This window comes from Urocitellus parryii, chromosome 5 (assembly GCF_045843805.1).
Source record: "Urocitellus parryii isolate mUroPar1 chromosome 5, mUroPar1.hap1, whole genome shotgun sequence".
NCBI classification, from domain to species: domain Eukaryota; kingdom Metazoa; phylum Chordata; class Mammalia; order Rodentia; family Sciuridae; genus Urocitellus; species Urocitellus parryii.
In genome coordinates, this window is record NC_135535.1 from 108,529,131 (window position 1) to 108,551,755 (window position 22,625).

The 22,625-nt window shown below is 45.2% G+C and overlaps 1 protein-coding gene across 1 annotated transcript in view; it reads right to left on the reverse strand.

The window, feature by feature from the left end:
• Positions 1-17,588, reverse strand: part of Ntf3 (neurotrophin 3) — a 62,130-nt gene extending 44,542 nt beyond the window's left edge. The window contains exon 1 of the mRNA XM_026403298.2: positions 17,382-17,588. Coding sequence (XP_026259083.2) covers positions 17,382-17,399 — 18 coding nt within the window. The 5' untranslated portion in view covers positions 17,400-17,588. The remainder of the gene's footprint in view (positions 1-17,381) is intronic.
• Positions 17,589-22,625: the final 5,037 nt, after the last annotated feature.

A 22,625-nucleotide genomic window follows, 5' to 3' on the forward strand; every position in this document is an offset into this window, starting at 1 on the left:
AGTGTGTATAAAGTGGATTATGTTCAATGATCTTGGGACTGTACTTTTCAGGTGGTGAAGAGTCTCCTTCTGCATCTTATTTATTTGAATATGAGATTTTTCCATAGTACTGGGTATATTCACACTTGTCTTCCATAAGCGACAAAATTGTTCATCAACAAAAGTCCCAGTGAATGCAGGAAACAAAGAGAAGGGAAAGGCAAGAATACAGCTTGAGGCCTTTAGGAGTTAACTAAACAGTTCATCTAATAGTTAGATAAAGGTTCTAATGAGAATCTCAAAAGTGAGACTGTGTGTTTCTTGTAGAAAGGCATGTGGTTTAAACGGAACCTGGGCAGACAAATCTACTCCTGAATGAAGAAGAGGTGCATTAAGGACAGTATCCAAGGTTTGGAGTTAGAGAGCTCCAGCTTCCAATCACTTTGTATAATTTCTCTTGAGTCTCATTGTCCCATCAGTAAAGAGGGGGAAATCATATCTATCATGTAGAGTTGCTATGGAAACATAAGACACCTTGCACACACAATATCCAGGCTCAGGACCCTCTATGCAAATAAATAAGCTAACAAATCCTCAACAATTTTTTTTAAAAAAATTACCACATTAAAAACCAACATACTGGATCAGAAACTTGTTATCTAATTATCTAGGATTTAAGGCTCTGAATCTTACTGTTGGGATATCCCTAAGGCCTTCATTGTTTAATCTTGTGTTTGGCTTGGAAAGTGCAGGGAATTAAAAGGAAAAAAAGTCCCTAGCAACTGGGATTTGCAGGTATACACTGTTTGGACTTCTCTTAGGAGCTTCCTAGAGAAAAGACTAAGCATTTGGATAAAGAAGGTACACATCTGGAGTGGCTGGCTTTCACCTGGAAGGCACGTTCTAGGCTCAAGTGAGAGGCAGCTGAGAGGGACCACCCTACCAAACCTTATGGGCAACTACATCTTCCTAAACTACTATGTAAAATTCATGTCACACTTGTCTGTTCAGAGTCCCACCCTTGGATTTTCTAAGATGTCATTGTATCTTTTATTTCCCCCTAGTAAATTAATAATATTCAAACAATAATCTTGGGATAGTAATGGCTAACATTCTTTGAACCTTGACCATGTTCCATACTCAAGAAAATCACCTCCTCTATCTTGTTCAGGACTCTCAACAATGTAATGGGAGGGGCTGGAGATGTGGCTCAGCGGTAGCGCGCTCGCCTGGCATGCGTGCGGCCCGGGTTCGATCCTCAGCACCACATACCAACAAAGATGTTGTGTCCGCCAAGAACTAAAAAATAAATATTAAAAATTCTCTCTCTCTCTCTCTCTCTCTCTCTCTCCTCTCTCACTCTCTCTTTAAAAAAAAAAAAAGAGAAAAAACAATGTAATGGGAAAGGTCAGAGCACTATCCCTCACCACACTTTATACTTACAAAAACTGCTTGAATCTTACAGATGTTACCCAGGTCCCACAGCTAAGAAGAGGTGAAGGTAGCGCTTAAATCAGGTTGGTGCTACGGAACCTTTATTGTAAATTACAACAGTGTACAGCTAAGGAAAGTTTTCTCTTTCTAAAGCCAGACTATGGGGCAGGCAGTTTGCCAAAGGGGCTAGCTCTTTTCTCCATTATCTTCAGTTTTCATTTGATAGGAACATTTTTAAGAACTTAGAAGAGATTCCTGTTTCAAGATGGCAGCCTGAGATCCCACTGCAAGTTTTCCCCTGGAGTACATCTGTGTATGCAATAGAAAAATACATCAAATTCATAACCTCCAAGGCTTAAAAACAAAAAGCAGAACTTTCATTTGCCAAGAACTATTGAGGCATCCCTAAAAGAAGGTAAATATTAAGGAAGTCACAGATTGAAGACCAAGCACAGAAGCTACCTTCATGATATGTAGGAATGTGTCACAGAAAATCAGCTGACAACCAGAATAATCAGGACCTATCCCAGAAAATCCAGCACTTATGAAAAGAAACAGCAAACTTTATCAAACCAAAACCCTCAAAACCCAAGGAAGCCACTGAAGGAGCCATCAGAAAGGAATATGGATATCGACTCATCTCAAAGACATAAAGCACTGTACCAACAAAAATGAGAATAAGGATGCTTCAAGGAGATTTTCATAATAAGAAAATAAAAAAGGAGGAGCCATCAAAGCAAGGGAGGTCAGCTATTAGATCTGCCACCAGATTCACTACGATGCGACAGGGAAGATCTGTTTTGCAGATGCAGATGTAACTGCGTGCAGGGAGTGCCAGCACAGCTGGAAACAACCGGGGGACCTACTCTGCAGATGTACTGGACAACCCAAGCTAAAACAAACTCAGATTTCCTGGACAGCATGTTTCCTGCCCAGCACACACCCATCTTAACATTCTGGCCCATGAGCAGCCCCTTACAAATGGAGGCTCCATGAATCTTATATCCTGGATGACATCATGAGAAAGACACAGAGTAATACACTGCTGTTCTTTCAGTCACAGCTATATGTTTTCTTCCCATTTTTATGGTGCCACCTGAAATTTCCCCCAATATTCTCAATGTTTCAGAAGCATTTAGATCCTGTGGTACCTTTTCAGGGAACATTTTCCAAGCCTGACTTAAGAGAAGCAGAGCAGTGAGCTCTTTGAAGAAGAAAGTACAAGGTTAAACCATAACATATATTTGTAACTTAAAATTTGCAAAGCACTTCCCTATGCAAGATCTCATCTGAACCCCCACATTAATTGTTTTAAATAGGTAGGGTTTATTATCTTATTTTACAAAACAGCAAATGGAGCCTCCCAGAGGCTGTGACTATCAGTGATGAACAGAAGTAGAACAGAATCTGAGCTTCCTGATCAAGTATTATTTCTCCATATAGTTCACTGTAATAAGGTTTTGATTCCTTCACCATTAGCTCTAATTCCTTCACAAAATCCTATGGGGCATGTCTACAGGAGGACCTCTCTTGACTCCCTTTAGAGTAATTGTATCTAATTGTACCTAACATTTCTCAACACTATAGTCAATTTTTATTCAAACCACAGTCCCTGGTCAACATGTCCTACATTAAAATCCAGAAGACAAAATAAGGCATCAAGAGTCCAGCATGAATGCTTCTACTGACCTCCTGCTTCCTGTAAACATTACTGTCCCTTGCTTATAAAAAATAAAAGCCATTGCTGAAGCTGACTGTTATATGTTTGAGGAGGGAAAGAAGGCAGCAGAAACAAAATAGCCAAAAATAACTTTAGTTCCATCTACATGATATACACAAAAGAAAACTTTGGCAGAAGTTGTCTCTGTTGGCCATAAGCAATTCACCCAGTAGTCTCTCATGCTCCCCCATTCCTCTGCTCACCTGAGATCATGGATGTACCACCATCCAGCCTTCTCCCTTTAATTTGTCATCCAGTCTTCACAGCTGGCTAGCATGGCTCATGATAGTTCCTGTACTACATTTATGCCACTCTGCATTCCAGAGAATCCCAATTCAAAAACGCTTGCAGAAGCACACACTTAGTGATTCAACCTAGACTACTGGCCCCTACATGGCCTGATAGCATCCACAGTAATATCGTTTTAAAGAACTGCTAACAAGGAACCCAGGGGTGGAAATGATTCCATATGGTCCACTCTACAAGTCGAGAGTATGTGGTTGCAATAGCTTGTTTCAGGTCTTAATCTGAGCCTCTTTCCCCGTACCTCTACTGTCCAGTCCTCTGGGGGCCCTGGGAAATGCATGGATAAGAACAACCAATTTCTCATCGTGGAGGCCTTTTGGTTAAAAATATATGTTCAAGTGAGTCTTTTGGAGAGATCACCCTAAAACTGAACCGTAGAGCTGGATCCCATGGAATAAGGAGAGGACACAGGTGCTTTCTTTCCCATTGAACCATCATTGCCAGAAAGCAGCAGCCTTCATCCATAGCTAACCCAAGAGAAGGTTGTTTGATGGGTATGTAAATTCTCAAGGACAACTGATGTTCACAAGCTGATCATTCAGAGGTCACAAGCCACTTTGTATTAGGTATGCATTTATGCAAACTGTGTACTCCAGCCAGGTATGTTACCTGCCTCTGTGGGCTATCAAGAGAAGTATTGAGATGAAACACATAAAAAAACCTACTCATCATTAATGCCCTATGGATAATGGTCAACTCTCCTGTCCCCTCAACCTCACCATTTACCTCCAATATCCCGAATAGAAGGAGAATGGTAAGCACTTCAGAATCTGCTGAGAACCTGTCCTCTGGGTCTCTAATTTCAGAGGCAGTGATGGATGGATAGCAATAGAAAGGCTCAGACCAAATAAGCTGATTATCTTTAACTAGATGAGAGATTTTCATAGTACACCAAGGGTAGGATGGGACAGATACCAAGAGGCAGGGAGTGGGGCAGAGTAGGTTATAGTACTGTAAGCTAGTGGTTTTCCACTGTGCTGCACAGTGGAATCACCTGATGAACTTTAAAAACTACAGATGTCTCTCTCCCAAATATGGACATTCAAATTTAATTGGCCTGAAAAATATCTTGAGCAACCACATCACAGTCAGCCAGAGTTTAAAAATCTCAAAGTGCAAGGTGAGGATGGTTAAGTCAGAACAAAGATCTTTGAGAAAACACTAGACTTTTGAGATGCACCTTCTGCTCCACTGGGCTTTATCAAGAACAGCTTTTTTCCACCTCCCAGATTGCTGGATGGCATGCACACTGTCACTCACACACACTCTCTCTCCTTTTACATACATTAAACAGTGTGACCTTGATTGCTGGCAAAAGAGGTAGTATAGATTTGGTAATTGTTAGGAGACTTTGACACCACTACTACTACTACTACTACTACTACTACTACTATTACTGTACACGTATAGAGAGTGAGAGAGACTTTAACATAGGAGTAGTCTATGGGTGGAGCTGATATCCAGGAACCTGGGAACCCTTCAGATGCTTCAAAAACTTCTGTGTCTGTCCATATTCCTTTGTGAACCTAGGAAAAGAAAAATGCTCCCAGTGCACAAAACCTCCTCTGGAGCAAGTCACTGAGATGGTTTCGAATTTTCTGGGGTGTAACTCAAAAAGCCTTCTTCTTTATGATCCTGAATGAAATTAAAGTAGAATAAAAATGCATAGAAGGAAAATGGTTGGAAGATTCCCCCCACCGCCAACCACCCTTAGTTCTCAATACTAAGAGTCACTATCTAAATCCCTGGTATCCCCAAAGACAGAACCACCCTAATTAATATAGTCTGTTTATTCTCTGGAGTTGGCAAAACCTCCTCTGGACCCAGCACTGGTCAGAGCAATGAGAGATCAATCAGGGGCACTGCTCACACTCTGCATTCTATCCAGTTGTATGCTCATTCACTCATTCTTCGCCCATCTCACCATTAGTCATTTGTCCTTCCATTGACTAGCTATTTATTAAGAGCCATTTTCCATACTGCAGCCAGGGGCATCCTTTTAAGCTCACAGGTGGACTGTGGCCCTTCCACGCTGTCTTCCCCAGCTCCCTTTGCCACTGGGGTAAGGAGGAAGGTCCTGTAGGCACACGGCCCCACACTGTTCTGACTGGGCAACATCTATCTGGACTTCCTGCTGTTGGCTCAGCCCTGCTGCTTCTCATGTGGGGCCTCTTCCCATGAGGCTTCCTCTACCTGGAATTCTCACTTCCCCATCTTTTCTACTTCCACCAAAGATCACAAATGAAATTACAGACCATCAGAAAGTTTTCCAGTCATTTCCTGGGTTGTTGGCTCCATGTATATTACTAGAAACTGATCTTCTCCCTCCACCTCAGTTGATCTGGGAAAATTTCCTTTTGTCTCTGTCACAGCTCCTGTGACTCTTCCCCAAGTCACAGAGATCATCATTACCACAAGAAGGTGTATGATGGATACCTGGAATCCTTCTGCAACCCTCTTGCATTTTTTTTCTCCTTTTAGTCAAAAAATCAGACCCTCTGACCATTCCTCTGTCAAACAGTCCCCTGATGGTCTCATGAGGCTTTCTGCACACAGATGGAAACTTTATACAGTAGTCCCTAAAGACTATATAAACACCAAAGGCAGAAGAACTAGGAAGATGTTTCCCAATTCAAACAAGAACCAAAAAGGAAAAGAAAATATCAGAGGATTATAGTAATGAGCAGAGGTCTCTCAACAGTAATCCAACCAAAATTCGACTTGATTTCCTAGACTTGTTAACACACCACAGTGTTCCCCTCTCACTCACACACTTGCGCGCACACACACACAAGCACACATGAACACACACACATGTGTACATGTGTACATGGGCATACACACACTGAATACATCAAAGGCAAGAACATAAAATAAACACCCTATAAATTTCCTTGTAGTAATTTAAATGCCGAGACATGAAAAGAAAGTACTGTTTAAAATCTCTTTGCAGTGAAAGAAAGTCTCAGATACTCAAAAAAGAAAAAGAAAAAAAACAGCAACGGCAGTATAATTTCTAACATGAAGGAATCTTCAACTTGAGCTATCACCAAGGCCAGGACACTAATAGGACTTATTTTAGGGGAGCTATCTTTGACCCCCATCACCAGGAAGATGTACTGTTAGAAGGAAAGTCTAGAAAGGATATGGAGAAAGGAGCACACAAGTACTACATGGAATGTTTCACCCTTTCATATTTGAACATCTGAAATTCCCCTGGGGAGTCCTCTCTTTCCCACTGCATGCAGGGTGGTCATCCTAGGGTCTGTACATCTAGGGGTCCTCCCTATGAGAGATCTAAAAGGCTCTCCTGCTCCCTGACAAACTGGAAACCAGGAAGCACCTCCAACTGCATGAAACGTGGTACAGGGTGCAAGATTGGGGATAGGAGGGCCCTAGAGGTCAAGAACAAACCCGTTATGGAGAGGAGGAACACCAGGCCTCCAGACCCCAGGCCCTCTAGGTCCCCCTACTCCCTCCCAGTGCAGAACCTGTTGCAGGATATCACAGAGCTTTCAGAAGCCTCTTCCCAAACACTGAGGTTACTCAAAGCAGACCTGGGTCAAGCTGCCCACACTTGTCTTTCCCAGTCGCTCCAGCCTACAAGACCTTCCTCCAAACTCCCAAAGCCACTGCGGTCCCTGTCACTCATCTGCACTGGTTAACGGTATACTATTGTGCAGTTGCCACATCCAACTGTCTCTGTCTCCTTACTCCCAAAGAGACTGCAAAGCCACTCAAGGTAGGGTCTTGCCTTTCACCTCTTGGTATTCTAGATCACATGGTTCCTAGCATGGTGAGGACTCAGGAGAGGTCCAGGGGTCCCTTGGAAATGACACTTTTGTTAAGCAGATAAGAAAACCATCTAACAGATATGCTATGCTTTTTAGAGTCTCCCTTCTAAATTATAATGAAACTACTAAATAAGGACCCAATGTCTATTTCTCCATGGTGTCTGGATGTGAAAACAGGATGTGAAAAAAAAAATGGTAAGAAACTCCCTGAGCAGGAGGGACTCAGAGGACAGAAGTGGACAGTAGATGGCAGTCTGTCCCTGTGTCAGAAGTGGTCACAGAGATCATACACTCTGCAGGGAGGCAGGAGGGAACAGCAGTGCCAGGAGGTGGACTCACCCTCCCCCACCTGTGCTGACTGCCATCATGAGCAGAGACATTTCTGAAAAGTGCCCCATGAGCTGATACCCTTACACATCCTCCAAGGCCCAGCATCTGTCCCCCATAGCACACATCTGTCCCCAAACTTTCCCTAAGTAGAATCAAGGGCTTGCAGTATAAGGGCTCTGAGTATCCATCACCCTAACCCGGGGATGGCCCTGGAAATCCAAGAACACTAAAACCACCGGCACAGGGCTCACCTTTTCCCCATGACCTATCTGTCTACCAGCTTAGACCTTGAGGCCAGCATCTCATTCATCATTGCATCTTCTCCAATATCTAGCACAGGGCCACCAACAGGACACTAGCTAAATCATCTTTAGACATGTTTTAAACTGTTTTCTGAGTATCCAAAGAGGGATTACCTAATTCATGTGCAATGACACCAGATTCCTCCCATGACCAAGAGTTCAAATTTGCAGAATTAAGCAGGCTAAGACATGGGGGAGAGAGGGCTCAAAAAAGAGCAAGAACATGCTTTTCCTGAGAGCAGGCAGTGAACATTTAGGACCTCAGCCTTGGAACAGACAAAAAGAGAGACACAAGAGAAAACAGCTCTGATCCCTTGGCAGGGTGCACCTCCTCTCTGAGCCCTATCTCTGGGGACTGTCCTATTACTGCTGCACAATAGGAACTCACTTGCCATTCCTATATTCATTCACCCAACACATTTCTGTGGCAGACACTAGCCCAAGTGTTGGGGGACAAAAAGATGAAAAGAACAAATATCTTTCTTTGCAGAGCTCATATTCTACTGAGAAGATAGGAATACAAATAAAACAGGGATGCTAAGTGGTATAACACAGGGAGGCTGGGAAGGGATCCCTCAGTTCTCTGAGGGAGTGCAGGGGGGCTTCCCAGGGAAAGTAATGGTTAAGCAAAGATTTAAAAAGATGATTCTAATGACAGAGGGATAAGCATTCCAAACACAGCATCTACAACATATCCTCCAATGCCGTCTTAAATTCAAGAAGAGGTACCTATTTTGACCACTCCCATCATTTTGCAATCAGGACATTTCTCTCTACGTGTAAGTCATTTGAGCCTTCTCCATCTTATCTATCCAATTTTTCTACAAGGCTTTGATTCTCATAATTTAATGAGAAGGCAAGAATAGACTTCAGCAATCATCTAAGGCAGTAACTCAATGTTCTTATTTAACGGAGAGGAAAGTGGGAGGTGGTATGTGCCTCAGGGACGTCCCCCAACTGTGGTCAGTTTCTGGTAGAGTTAGAAGTGGAATCTGGTCTCCTTGCTCATAGTTTGGGATCTTTCTGGTCCAGCTTATGAATTCAGCTTCCCACAATTTTATCCCACATCAACCTCTCCCCATGCTCCCAGTTCCCCATCCAAGATCCGCCACAAACCTGGCAAGCTTGCTTCTTCAGCACTTTATAAACTTGCACTCATCCATATGTTCAATAACTTATCTGGCATCACATGACTTCCTTTCCTCCTCCACTCCCTTCACGTTTCTGTACACAAGTCCTCCAGGCCAGCAGGAATACCTGGAAATCCCAGGGATGGGGCATGGAGGTGGAGGGAGCCGCATTAGGACGTCTGGATGGTCACAATGGGCAGAGTCCTTTTGACCTGTTAGTGAATCCAACTCCTCTGGATGGAGGCCCATGGAAGGAAAGTGATCCGCTCAGAGTCACACAGCTACTCTGAGTCCTCTGCAGCGGGGAATGTGATGAAGCAAATCATCTGGTGTCAAGTGGCCTGGGCATCTTCCCACCCACGGGACACACGTGTTGTGAAATCAGGTGCATTTGAGAGCTGTGTCTTCCTCTTGAATTCTGTGTAAGGACCTTGTGAAGCATCAGGAGCAGGTCCGTGAGTCACAGAATGGAACTGATCCCAGATGGAGAACTTCAAACATAGTCCCCAAGGGAACACTTGGAGCCAGAGGGGGAGAATATTTTTAAATACTGGGGGCTTAAAACTGAGAGGGAGCAGAGAGGGAGGTGTGGGAAATGGCCAGAATGTGGCTATCATTTAACACAAACAAACAAACAAAAACCAAGGTTGTAAGTCAAAAGGAAGAAGAGAAGTGTCAACCTAGATGTCAAATTTTTAAACAAAGTAAATTTTTTTTGATCATCTACAATCTAAAAATCTAATAGTTGTTAAATTAGTGTTGCCTAGTTATTTGCCCAATGCAAATATGTTAAGCAGAAGAACACAATCATCTCTCATTAATTGTCTTGATGTATGTGGTAGTGTTAGTAGGGATATTAGTCCAGGAATAAATAACAAGAACTTCAGTCATTCTCACTGAAGAAAGCAATGGCCATCCCAAGAACCCCTTTGGTTTCCTTACTTCTGGTACTACCTAGAAAGTAGCATGCAGAGCAAACACCAGGGCTGGAGGATTCTACAGCTGCTCTGATCTGCATCAAACATAACCTAGGAACCTCAGTCCTTTGCAGCAACCCCTGTCCTGAAACCACCCAGTTAGAAGTCAACTTAACTTTGGCCCCAGTCTAAATGGTGTGTGTTCCCTAGCCTATCAAGGAAACCATTTTCTGAATTCTCTCTCTCCATTCACATTCTCTTGTATTTAGATCCTATGCGATCTTCATCCCAGGGCTCAAGAATGCTAGGACCTACCACCTCTTGTGGGCGTGTGGATCAAAACCAGATGTTCAGCTCCCATCTTATAGAGTTTACAAGGAGGCAATTGTGGCTTAAATCAATACCCACATTCTGGAAGGGCAAATTCCCTTGTCAACAGAAGGGGAAGTAAAGGGGAGGGCTGATGGAAGCTAAGACAGATCTGACACATGCTTGCCAGCAGGTGGCTAGAAAACCTAAACATTTGTCTTGCACATGAAAAAGAACCTTTGGTGGAGCAGGTTACTCTGTGGGGTGACAACTTTTGCAGAAGGCTATCGAAGCAGCTCCCATCTGGATGACATCACAGAATACAAAAAGCAGAACCAGCTGGCAGATTTCAGGAGAGAAAGACAGCATATGAATATTTAGTTGTGAGACTATGGATATATCACTTAACCTCACATCACTTCAGTATGCCCACCTGTAAATAGGATTATTTGAGGCATTTAGATAATGCCATATAATATTTATAATAATGCCTGGTATCCAGTAAGTACTCAAATATTCACTATCGTCATCATTACCATAATCAGCAATCATCTAAAAGGTGGATGCTTATCTTAGAAACACTGATACAGAAAGATATTTAAGCAGAAGCTGAATCATTAACACCTGGTGTACCAGAAAGCCAAAAAGCTAACCCCTTCCAGCCCTTCACGCTGCATACTGTGCAGGCTAAGCCAATGTCTTGAATGATCTTGGCCAAAACAAAACACTCAATGTCCTTTTTGCCTTTGATTTAGTCATTCCACAAAGATAATAAACAGGAGCTCAATAGGCGTATGCCAAGGCATGCTCCAGTTGAGGCCTATGAGCACTGAGGAAGGGGCTACAGTAGAATCTTAGGTGGTGGAGCTGGAATGGGATTTTGAGATCTCTAGTTCAAGCCTTTCATTTTTAGGTAGAGAAATCCCAGCCTGGAGAGATGTCTAATTAGTGACAGAACTTAGTCCCCAGCCAGGTGCTTCACCTCCAAATCTGTAAGCCCCCTGCTGCTTAAGATCACCTGTCCTGGAGGTTTCTGAGATCACTTATGGGATATGACTCCAGCACCTCCAGCTTTAGTATGCTCAAGATCTTTACTTCTTTCCAAAATCCCTGAGTGAACAAATTCATATGATTTGGGGATCGGCATGTCTTCTCTGGAGATGTTGCTAGATAATGAGCAATCATAACAGACCACACCAAATTTCACCTCAAAATCGAATCTCCAGCTAAACCATGGTCATAGTCAGAGGTTTGTCCTCTGAGGATACCCAGAGTCCTGGCCAGACCTCAGTGATCCCCAATATTATGAAGAAGACCAGGGCACAGAACAGGGTATAAACATCAAATGCATCCCCTGAACATGTGGGGGAGGGGCAGGAGCAATCTTTAATCCCTTGGTATTTTTTAGGTAAAATGAAAGGCTGCTTCATGGAAAATCATCAATGACAACAAAAATGAAGTTCTGGGCCATCTACATGTGCTCCCACAGGTTCAGAAGTGAGTACTTTAAAAAAATTTTTTTTTCTTCCTGTCCAGACTTGATCTTAACATAAAACTGTCCAGGCAAGGAGGAGGTAGTATTGACACTGGCCTCATCTTTAAAAGCTCAAAATCCCCATATACAAATGATTTCAAAAAAGCTGCTCCCAAATTTTTCATGAGGTGGCCGACCTGCAAGAAGCAATAAACAATCCAATACGAGCCAAGTGCCCTACCTGTCACCCATAACATAAGCTCTGCAAACACCTCATGCCCACCCAGGACAACTCCTGGGCTCATGTGTCCCTCAGCGTGTGTGTGTGTGTGTGTGTGTGTGTGTGTGTACACAAACACACAGGTTCTCTCCTTTCTCTGTACATGCCGGTCCGTGCACAAAGTACACACACAGAGCTTATCAACAGCACCACACAGGTCTTAAGCTTGTCTCCAGTAGAAGATTTGGTCCCTCTCCAACAAAGTCAATTTTAAATAAAACTAAATCCCAAATCCTAGCAATGGTCATTAGTTCAATATCCCCATCGTCAGAAATGGTCTGCCTCATTAAAGAGTAAAACAGCAGCTGGCGAAGTCTGGAAGCAGGGTGGTGGGTTTTAGAGATTCTCGGTGTCAGGCGGAATCCCCTCCCTCCACTTCCAGCCAGCACATGGATTTACATCCCCTCCATTTGAGGTGGGAACCCTATAACTGCTCAGGAAAAGGTCTGGGGAAGCCTGCAGCCCGCTGCCGCCTGCTCAATTAGGCGTCCTGGATGGAGGGGAAGAGGAGAGGTCTGAATATCTGATACATCTGGGAGTAGAACTGCAGAGATGGGAAATGTTATGTAATTAAACTCTGCTGGCCTGTCCCGCTTGGGGAATGTGAGACCCATCAGCAGTGACCTCTTCCAATCAACTTAATTGGTCCAATCTCGCCAAGAAAAGCAACAGAATTGGTTTAGTGCCTCATGGAAATAGCTTAGCTCCTGACTATTTATGGCCACCGAACTCAAGGATGGGAGCCTTGACTCTGAGCCAGGAGTTGACAGCATGTGCTAACTTCTGGGAGCACTAGGAGGTTTCAGTGCCTCTGTGTCTCCATCTTTGTCTCCAGGGAAAGTGGCCGTACCCAACTTGCATGAGCATTTCACAAATCCAAAGGCCAGACCTGTGTCTTTCCAGGCAGTCCTGCCTGCCAAGGACTGATAGTCTAGAGAAAACAATCACTGATAGTAATACAGGGTGACTGGACTTTGCTTCTCTTTTATTCAAAGGATGGCTATGCCAGGGGCGATTACTATTTTCTCTGTTCTCAAAGTCACATTTGTTTTGTCATTGTGATCTGCCTAGCTGATGTTAAAAAACAAAATTAGGAAAATGTCTCTGAACTAGTAGGTGATTCCTTCTTTTGAGTAGACTGGAGACATTGCAGCTTTCCATCAACTAAAAATCTAGGTTTGGCTGCCTCCAAGTTAGAAAATGAATAAACTAAGGCAGTCAAAGAAAGCTTTGTTTACACACTGGGTGAGTAACAGAGAAGCAGTGGCCATCAGGACTACTGGCTTGCATTGTAAAAGGGAAGAGGCAAAGAATCCATTTTCACAATGACTTACAAAATGCCAGCACATGTGTCCAATTAGATTTCATCACTATACAGCTTTGTACAACAAAACACATCAAGTTTTGATGGGAGAAAAGGGGAGTGAACTGGCCTTCTCATGGAGTCATTATCAACTTTGCTATTGGACAAAAAGAGAAATGGAGGGTCAGAAATATGAGAAAAGCTTTTCAAAGTTCCAAATTGGCAGAACTGGACTAAAATCACAGCACTCCTTCCCAGCAGAGAGTCTTCCACTGCACCACACTGTCCTCTGAAATATCTGCCACTAGACCTTCTGACCAAAGGTCAAGTCCTATAACATCTGTCTCCTACAGAGATGAATTTTCCTAAAAGATAAGATGGTACCTTAAAACAACACAGCTATAATTGCATGGAGTCAAAAAAATCTGATGAGTCAAATAAAGTTGCCCTCATATAATTAGAGCCTAAAAAAAATGAAGGTCCTTATGATTTGGTCCAGAAAGGTGAATATGTGCCTCCTCTTTCCCTTCCCTGACCCAGTTACCTCACCAGTTATATCAATATATGACCTCAACTGAGCTTCTCCTTCCCCTCACTCTCCCAAACATACAGCTTCTCTTTTATCTATACCTTTTTTCTTAAAATACATATCTGAGCATCTAAGACAATTTTCATTCTTCTCTATATACACAGAATTCCTGCAAAAAATAGTCACTGAATTCCTTTACAAGAACCAGAATATGTATCCCTCCATCCTTCTGATGATTTTTCTCCCAGTTCCTTTAGTCCTCACCTTGCATGTTCTTGCAGGTGGACACACACACACACACACACACACACACACACACACACGTTTTAAATTCAGCCCAGAAAACATCAAAGATGAACAAACACTCCCTGTCCACACCTTTCCTGAGCACATTTTACTCTTCTCCAGCTCCAAGTACTCCTGCTCTGAAGGAGGCACTACACATTCAGAAATTCAAATCTTCAAATGGATCAGGACCTGCATTTCTGATTCAGAATCCAGCACCTTCCAATTCTCAGACACACTCCCCCTACAAGAAACACTGGCATCCACCAGTTCCCTCCCAACCCACAAAAGAATATATTATCCTTTATCTTTATGCCCCTTTTTACAAAGCCACACATATATTTCTAGCCAGCTTTGATTTGGTCCCTAAGATCCCCCAAACATCTCTAGAAACTGAATTATGGACCTTGAAGAAATCTTGACAGGCACTGAGTTCTCTTCATTCCTGGAAAAAACTCAGCAGCCAGTTGAGCCCTGAGAAGGAATTTTTTCCAGGGCAGTTTGCCATGCCTCCGTACCCAGAAGTAGGTTGAACATCCAGTTAGCATCCTATTAATCTTAATTGATACTCAATATTAATTGGTGATAGTGAATGCCCCTATTAAAAGAAAGCTGTTATAGGACATTATACAACATGCAAACCTACTACTGTGCATGCAAAACATATTCCTCCACTCAGTCTACTCCTATGTACACATTCCTTTCTGTTTCCCACCCTGAGCCAAAACACAAACACAGTTCCCCTTAAATATACATCACTCATTCTAAGCCTTCTCCAATTCTTTTCTCTTTGGAAGTCAGGGAGGAGAAAAAAGCAAAGACCAACCCAGTATCCTTCCCTTCAGTGCCTCATTTCTCCATCAAGAGTGTCTGAGCCCATACTTTTCTAACCCCCACGTGTACAAATGCCATGGCAGCCAAATTCCACACCCCAGGCTCATAAAGTTCACACTCTACTCTCCTCAAATACCCCCCCCCACATCCCTTTTGTAATCCTCAGGCGTCCATTCTTCCACACAAGTCCACCTTTCAAGCACCACACACAGCCACCCTCCCACACCACACCCACTCCATGTGTCTGTGCAGGCATGCACAAGCCATCTGTCCTCAGCACACTGCACCTCTCCTCCAGCTCTGACACTCTTTGTAGGCACGGATTTCTCATTAGCTGCACCTATGTCCTCACAAGCTCCCATCTCCCGCTTTGCACACAGATGCCCATCCAACAGCCCCTGCCCTGACTGCACACCTCCAAGTCCTTGCAGAGTAGGATGGAGCACCACCCCATATATTTACTCTCACACAGAGAGACTCTGGGAAACCCAGAACCAAATCCTCTAAGTCAAGCTTCAACCTCACCAACACAAAATCTTACATGCTTTCCCTACAGCAAAGGCCCAAAGACTTTTCAATTTCCTCTCATACTATTGACAGGAACCTACTTTTCTTTTTCTCTTCCCCCTGCTCCAAACGCCATACCCAGGTCTGTATGTCTGAGGTCAAGGCAAAAGCAGTTGGATTTTTATCCTGAAATTCTACATCTCCACTTTCTTTGTGAAGCACGTCTGGGAAGAGCTGCAGACAGGAGCGGGGCAGGCTGTTAGCTGGAGAATTTCAAATGTTGTGAAAACAGAACCGATTGAAAAGTTCCCTCTATGTTACAAGTGTCTCCCTTCCTGAGTGCGCTTACATACTTTCCTCGCATGTTTTTTAGAGGGTGGGAGAGGGCATCTTTTTACTAAAAAAGCAGGTTCTCCATCAGACTCTGGGAGTAACACCCACTCCTTATATGTTCCCTCCCCTCCCCCACCAGGCCCCCGCCCCCACTTCTTCTCACACATAAACAAGTCCGCTGGCGCATAGTCTCCAGCTCCAAGCCGGCGCTCGCTAGGGCTGCGCCCTAGGAGCTGCTTCCACGCTGACTCTGAACCTGCCACCAGCTGCCAGAGGTCGAGGCCAAATGGTCTTTTGGGTGTTTTTCTCACCTGGAAACACCCACGGCTAAATTCCAAAGAGAGGGACCCTTTCTAGTCAATAGTACCCATTCTGTTTAGCGCAGGGGTCTCAGTGCAGTGTATCTGAAGCGCAAAGGAGGAACGCAGCAAATTCCCGCAAAGCAGCAGCGCCTCCTGGACCAGCACCCACTCGCGCTCGAAAGCAACAAGCAGAGTCTCTATCCCCCTTCCAGGTCCTTGGCCACCCCAGCCCTTCTTTCCTGCACCTTCAGTTCTCAAGCGTGCCAAATTTCATTAGGAAAATCCATCCAATAGAGTTCTGGGGCAACGGGGCAGTTTGGTCTTTTGTAGGTTCTTGTAATTCCGACCTAGCTCCGCGGATCCCCAAGTCTCCCAGCTTTCCCATCGGAGCGCTGGAGTTCCTAGAACTCGCTCGCTCCCGAGAAACTGCGAAGAGACGGACAGAGATGGCCGAGCCCTGATGCTCACCGCACCCTGGCGGGGTCCCAGATGTACGGGCAGAGCGGGAACTCCAACATCTGCTCAAAGACCCGGGGTGGGAGCTAACCAAGATGAGCCCAGGGCTTTTTTGGAGAAAAGATTTCTGGGGACTCCAACGTAAATATGTGGCGCGGGGCGCGAGTCCCAACTCCACAAACTGGGAAGCGAAGGTCCAGGTTCTGAGTTTTGGGCCCCCCCGCCCCGACCCCACGCCCTGGCCAGCACCGTGGCAGGGCCTGAGGAGAATCCCGCTCGGTGGCTAGCAGGGTGCAGGGCGCGTGCCGGGAGCTGCCGCGGCGGCGGCATCTTGGTCGCTTTCGGGCCAGGTCTGTCTGTTGCCCGCTTTTGTTATAGGATGTGCAGGGAGCTTTCTCCGAGGAGAATATGGGTTGTAAGAGTTGGAGGTGGGGAGTCCTATTGAATCCCTTTCCTGCCCTTCCACGGTCCCCATTTCCCCCTCGCCTCCACTCCCCGTTTTTCAAGTCTAGTCCCTTAAACCTGATCACTTTCCCAGACTGAGGGCGGCTTCTTGGGCAGCCAAGGGATGAGAGGGAGGAGAAGGTGGGGAGGGGTGCCTGTGTGCGTGTGCGTGTGCGTGTGCGTGTGTGTGTTTGTAGTGGGGTGGCTGTAGTTGCGCCTCGGCCTGGGCAGATCCCAGCGCAAACTTTGGGGGAGGCTCAAGCCAGAGAAAGTAAGTGCCTGCGGTAGGATGGGGGTGGGGTGGGTGCAGAGTTGGGGGCCCCCAGCATTGGCCCACTGGAAAATCCCCACACACGTGGCCCCCCACCCACTCCCGGACCTGCCCACCCAACGTGCCCGCCGCCTCCCCTTACCGTGGCAGAAGTAACCATGGCATCCGTATGACTATTTCCAGGGACGTCGACATGAAGAGAAAGATAGACGTGAGCTGGGTCATTCAAAGTCTCCCCCACCCCGCCGCAGCCACTACCCAGCAGGGGGAAAATGAGAGAAGAAAGAAAGAAGAGGGGAAGAAAGTTGCGCCGGGCTCTCTCTCAGGGCGGTGCGCAGAGCTGCTCGGTAAGGAGAGGAGCCTTCAACTCTGAGTCCCGTGAACATAATCTGCGCGGTTATAACCAGCCAACCCGGCCAGATGGCTCCGCGCTCAGCGCCTTAACCCCTTACGCGCCGCGGAGTCCGCCCCCGCGTCCCGCTTGAAGTGCGCCTCCCAGGCCCGCGCCCCAGCGTCCTCCGATTTCTCTCCGGCTACCAGTGCAGGGACCATGTCATTTTTCCAAGACCCTCTTAAAACAAAATAAACCAAAACGAACTTCCAAATTAGTAGTATTCTTCAGTACCTACTACCCTTGATTTCTCTCTTAGCGATCCAGGGGGAAAAAAACACAACGAAACATTTGACTTATCACTCTATTTTACATGTTAATACTTCAGCCTCTCTTGTTTGTTCTTTTTCTTTAAATTTTTTCTTGTCGATTTTTTAATTTAAGATTTTCTTTAGAAGGTTGAAGGGCCTTTCTTGCTCCTTTGCTCAGACGGGTCGAGTCTGAACCATAAACTCCTCCTCCAAACCTCAGACCCTTACAACTCCAGATCTCTCCCCACCCCCTACCAAGCCCACCCGTCACTCCTCCCCCACCCAACCACACGAATATGCCCAAGAACAGTTGCTTCCCCGCAAGTCGCCACTCCTGGCGACCAGCACCCAGGGCGCTGTGCAGGCAGTCAAGGGAGGTTAAGTTCGAGAGGTATGGGGGAGGGGGCCAGAGCGACCAAGTGGGGGGCGGGTGTGTGTGTGTGTCCGTCCCCGTCCGCGCGCGCACGCGCGTGAGTGTGGAAGAAAGAGGGGGATGAATCGGAGCCTCCCATTTCACCCAGCCTCCAACTTGTAAGCCCCTTCTTTCCAAACTAGGATCTGGCCCTGCAGCTGAGCACTCGCCCAGCACCACCATTCTGCACGCGGGAACAGCGCGGGAAGCAGAAAAGGCAAGCAACAAACAAATCTCTTCCAGACTCCCCAAAAGTAGCAACGCTCACTTCCCCACCGGTAGATTCACTTGAGGAAAAATCGGAGGGAGGGGGCAACTTCTCTTATTTGTAGATAAATTGAGCTATTCATAGACCCCACTTGTTCGGGGCTTACTCTCTCTCAGTTGGCCGAGTTAATTCATCTTGTGTTTGTGTGTTAGCTGTCCGAGAGAAATGGGAGAAAATATTTCACCTAGGGGCCAAGGAGAAATGGGGAGCCTTGGAAGTAGGGTTTTGCTCTTTTGCCCCCTTCCTGAATTCTTGCGTGGGGGACCTCATCTCCAAACTCCCCACCACTTCCTCCCTTCCATCTCAGCCACTCTTCCCATCACCTCTTGCCAGGACCTTTGACTCATGAGCTACTGGGGGAGGGGAATTAGTATCATATCTTCTGCCTTCTGTTGGAGGCGACTTATAAGCAATGCACTCTATATTTCAGCGAGTGTTCAGGTTCAAAACTTTCAAATTTCTCGTTATTGTTTGAGTTTGGTCAAACATCAAGAAACAACCGTAGGGCATCTATTAGTTGAGGCTGAGCCCAAAGTAGAGAGAAGCTGAGGGGTCGATTGGAGGGGAGACTGGAAAGGATGGGGAGTTTACTGGCTGCGTACTAAATAGATTGTACCTGCCTCATCGTTATCCAGACAGTTGGGGATTGCCACATCAAAATCGACCAGAAGAGGCCACCTAGGCCCAGGTGCTTCACCTCCCCTGCAATGCCTAGGAAGGAATGATAGGATCCTCCTTCAGTGGCTTTCCTGGTGCCAAAATATCTAGGTCTTCCTCCGGATCAGGAAAGAAGGTTTTTCCCTCCACCCCTCCACACAGCACCATGAAGGTTTGGGTTGTGTGTTCTGTGGGGCTCTGGTTTTCTGCCTTCCCTCTGGCCCGCCTCCTTGTCCTCCCCCACTTCCTGGTTTTGCACCCTTCTTGCTGCTGTGGTTAAAGGAGGGGTTCAGACGCCAGTTTCAGCTCCAGTGTCTGAATTCTAGGGGCTCTTTTCTCAAGCTCCAGGTGCTCCGGGATTCTGGACTGCAAGGAGAAAAAGAATTGCTTGGCTCCTGTTGCAGTGAGGAACGGGTTAAGTACATGTGAGGACTGATCCGCCAGCAGCTTGGTCACTGGCAGTTTGGAGGGAGGAGGGGAAGAGGGGCAAGCTTAAATATGAAAAAAAAAAATCAGAAGAAAAGAAGAAAAAGCAGCAGTGAGTTTCAGCCTTGGATTTGTTCTGCAGATGCCTTGCACTGGCTGGTTGCTTCCCTTTGCCAGGACCCAGGCAACCTCAGGAGGAGTTTGCAATGTTTCCCTTCTCAGGGGAGCTGGTGGGTCTGTCTCTGTGTGCAATCAGCAGTCCTTGTAATATGAGAGGTGACACCTTAATCTTGCCAAATATGTGTGGTGTCTTTAGGGGGAGGTGGAGGGATGGACTAGAGAAGGAGAGAGGAAGAGTGAGAGACCCAGGCAGGAGCAGAGAGTGAAAGATGCACTTTTCACTAGAGGACTGATTTCCTTGAGCCTGCAACCTGTTTTTTCCTTTCCTGTATTTCTTTCCACTTCAGAGCTAAAGGTTACCTCTTCTATAGGAGGCTAAGAGCTGACCCTTAGCTCTTCCTTTTGATTTCTAAAAGCAGAGTGTAGCAAGGTGATAAAAGAGGGTGGGTGGAAAAAGAAGGAGAAAGGTGTATTTATTTAAAGACAAAAGACTATTAATGTAATGCAGAGCTATTTTGGAAGTGCAAACCACAGTGTCTTCTAAGCATCTTTGTGTTTTTACAAAGAGGCTTTTCTTTTTTATAGAAAGAGTATGGATAGACAAATGAACAGAAGAATTAGAAGGGAAGCTAGGGAGATCCTGTCCCGGTGGACAGTCCTGGGAGGGGAACCCCATCCTGAGTAGCTCTTTTTTTGATTAGCTAGGTAATTGTCTCTCTCTAAGCTGACTCTAGTCATGGCCTTGGCCGCCCATCTGTTGACTGTATTTTTAGGTCGTTGGACTCTTTTTCTCTCTGCCACATTGAGTGTAAGGCCCCGATTCTTTAAGGAGGTTTGTGAGGGCAGGAATCAGATCTAGCTTTTGAAAGACCCCTTTAAAACTCTCTCCTCTTGCAAATTATCTAGAGTGTGCCTTCAGCCCACCCTTATCTTTTGCAATAGCGCCACTCTGTGGTTGAAACACTGAACAGAAAGAAAATGGAAACGTTGGAATGAATTAGGGCTTTACCTTGTGAAAAACTGCATTTACCTATTCTGTTTCAGTTCAGTGGACTGTGTGCATGTCTAGGGTTCAGATTGCTCAGCATAAGATGGGGGAGGGGATCTCTTGAAGCTGCAGCATGTGGTTAATTCATTGTGGCATATTGACCCAGGAAAAGAAAGAATTGGACCAAATGGCCTCCAAGAACCTTTTCCTCAATGACCATACATGGAAAAGATAACCTTGATTATACCTCTCCCCTGCCCCCAATTATGTATTGAGTCTGAATGTCCTCTTTCATTGCTTTTCCCCCCATTCTCCTGTGAAATTACTCCACACCTTCGCTGATCCTAAAATATTTGCAAATTGCATCTTCTGCTGCGGGAGGGCGCTGTGGAGAGCTTTGGCAGAATGAAGGCAGCTAATGTGTTTTTTTCTTTTGCCCTACCCCATCCATCCCCACCCCCACTCACCCAGACAGCTGCTAGAGCTGAGGGAGCCAGAAAGTCTACATTTCTGAAACAATTAAAGTGAATGCAAAAGGTGTTTGCACTAGAAATGGGAATTTAAGGGTCAGGGAAGGCTGCGTCATCCTGACTGCCCAGCCCTTACTACCTCCATACTAACTACAGCATTATTAATCAACAGTCACACTGGCTGTCATGCCATTCAGCAACTCCTTTTAAATGCTCTGGAATCATGTGTGAAGCTTTTTATCCCCCCCCCGCCCCCATCCAAGTGGAATCAGTTGTCCATGGAAACTGAGGGACTTGTCTTGAATTTCTTCAGCCATCCCAGGTCTTCTGTAAACTGTCATCCTAAGAGAACACAGCTTTGCTCCAACAACCAGCCTTGTTCTAACAGAGCAGGGATATTAGAGGTGAAATTCCATCAGCCTTTCTGTCTCCACCCTGCATTTAATAATTGAGGAAACTGAGTCCCCATCCTTTCAGTGACTTTCCCCAGGGTAATAGGGGGAAAAGGGGGCAAAATAAATTAACAAAAAAAATCTAGAAAACACAATAACAGATCAGGACCTAGAATTCATCAAGAGTCGATTTTGCAAGCAAACAAATCCGGGTTCCATGCTGCATGTATCTTGAGGCTGTGTCTTTGGACAGGTTCCTTAACTAGCCAGAACTTATCTGGAATTAGTGAAAATAATGCCAGTATCATTGGATTGCTATGAAGACTAAATGAAGTGATTAATTTAAAACTGCACAGTACCTAGTCCAGTGGCTCTGACAGCCTTTGTCCTGTGCTACTTCACTGGTGGCTGATCCCAGAAGCTTGACTCTGGAGTGGCCCATTTGTTGTTTGTGTGCATCTACATTTAATTAATATAACTTCATGGATGTATATTCCCCCACTGGACAAAGAAAGAAAGAAATTAGCCAAATGAAGTGATAGATTTATTTAGAATTTATTTAATTCCCAATTGGTCTTCAAAGAACACGAGAGACAGAGTTGAAGGATTTCAAAATCTCATCTTATTCATTCCCTGCCTCTGAGGCAGAATCACCTCATCATTTCAAAGGAAATTCCACTATATACTTCTACTGTTAACAGATTGTCTGGTATATTATGCTCTGTTGTTATTGCTAATTATGTTCTAGGGCTTACATTGAACAATATAATGAATTACATTGAACAACAATGAATCAACTCATTTCGTGAAATAGAATGCATATTCATAATTATGTTTCAAGAAATTACTCGTCATGATAGAGTGAAGGTATGTATTTCTACCACACAGGTGGATATAGAAGTCCTAATAAAGTCTCCTGTTTCACCAGTCATGACATGAATTTCTAAACCGCCCCATAAATTAACTTTATGCTGCACCAAACTCCACTCATAAAAAAAAATGACATTAAGG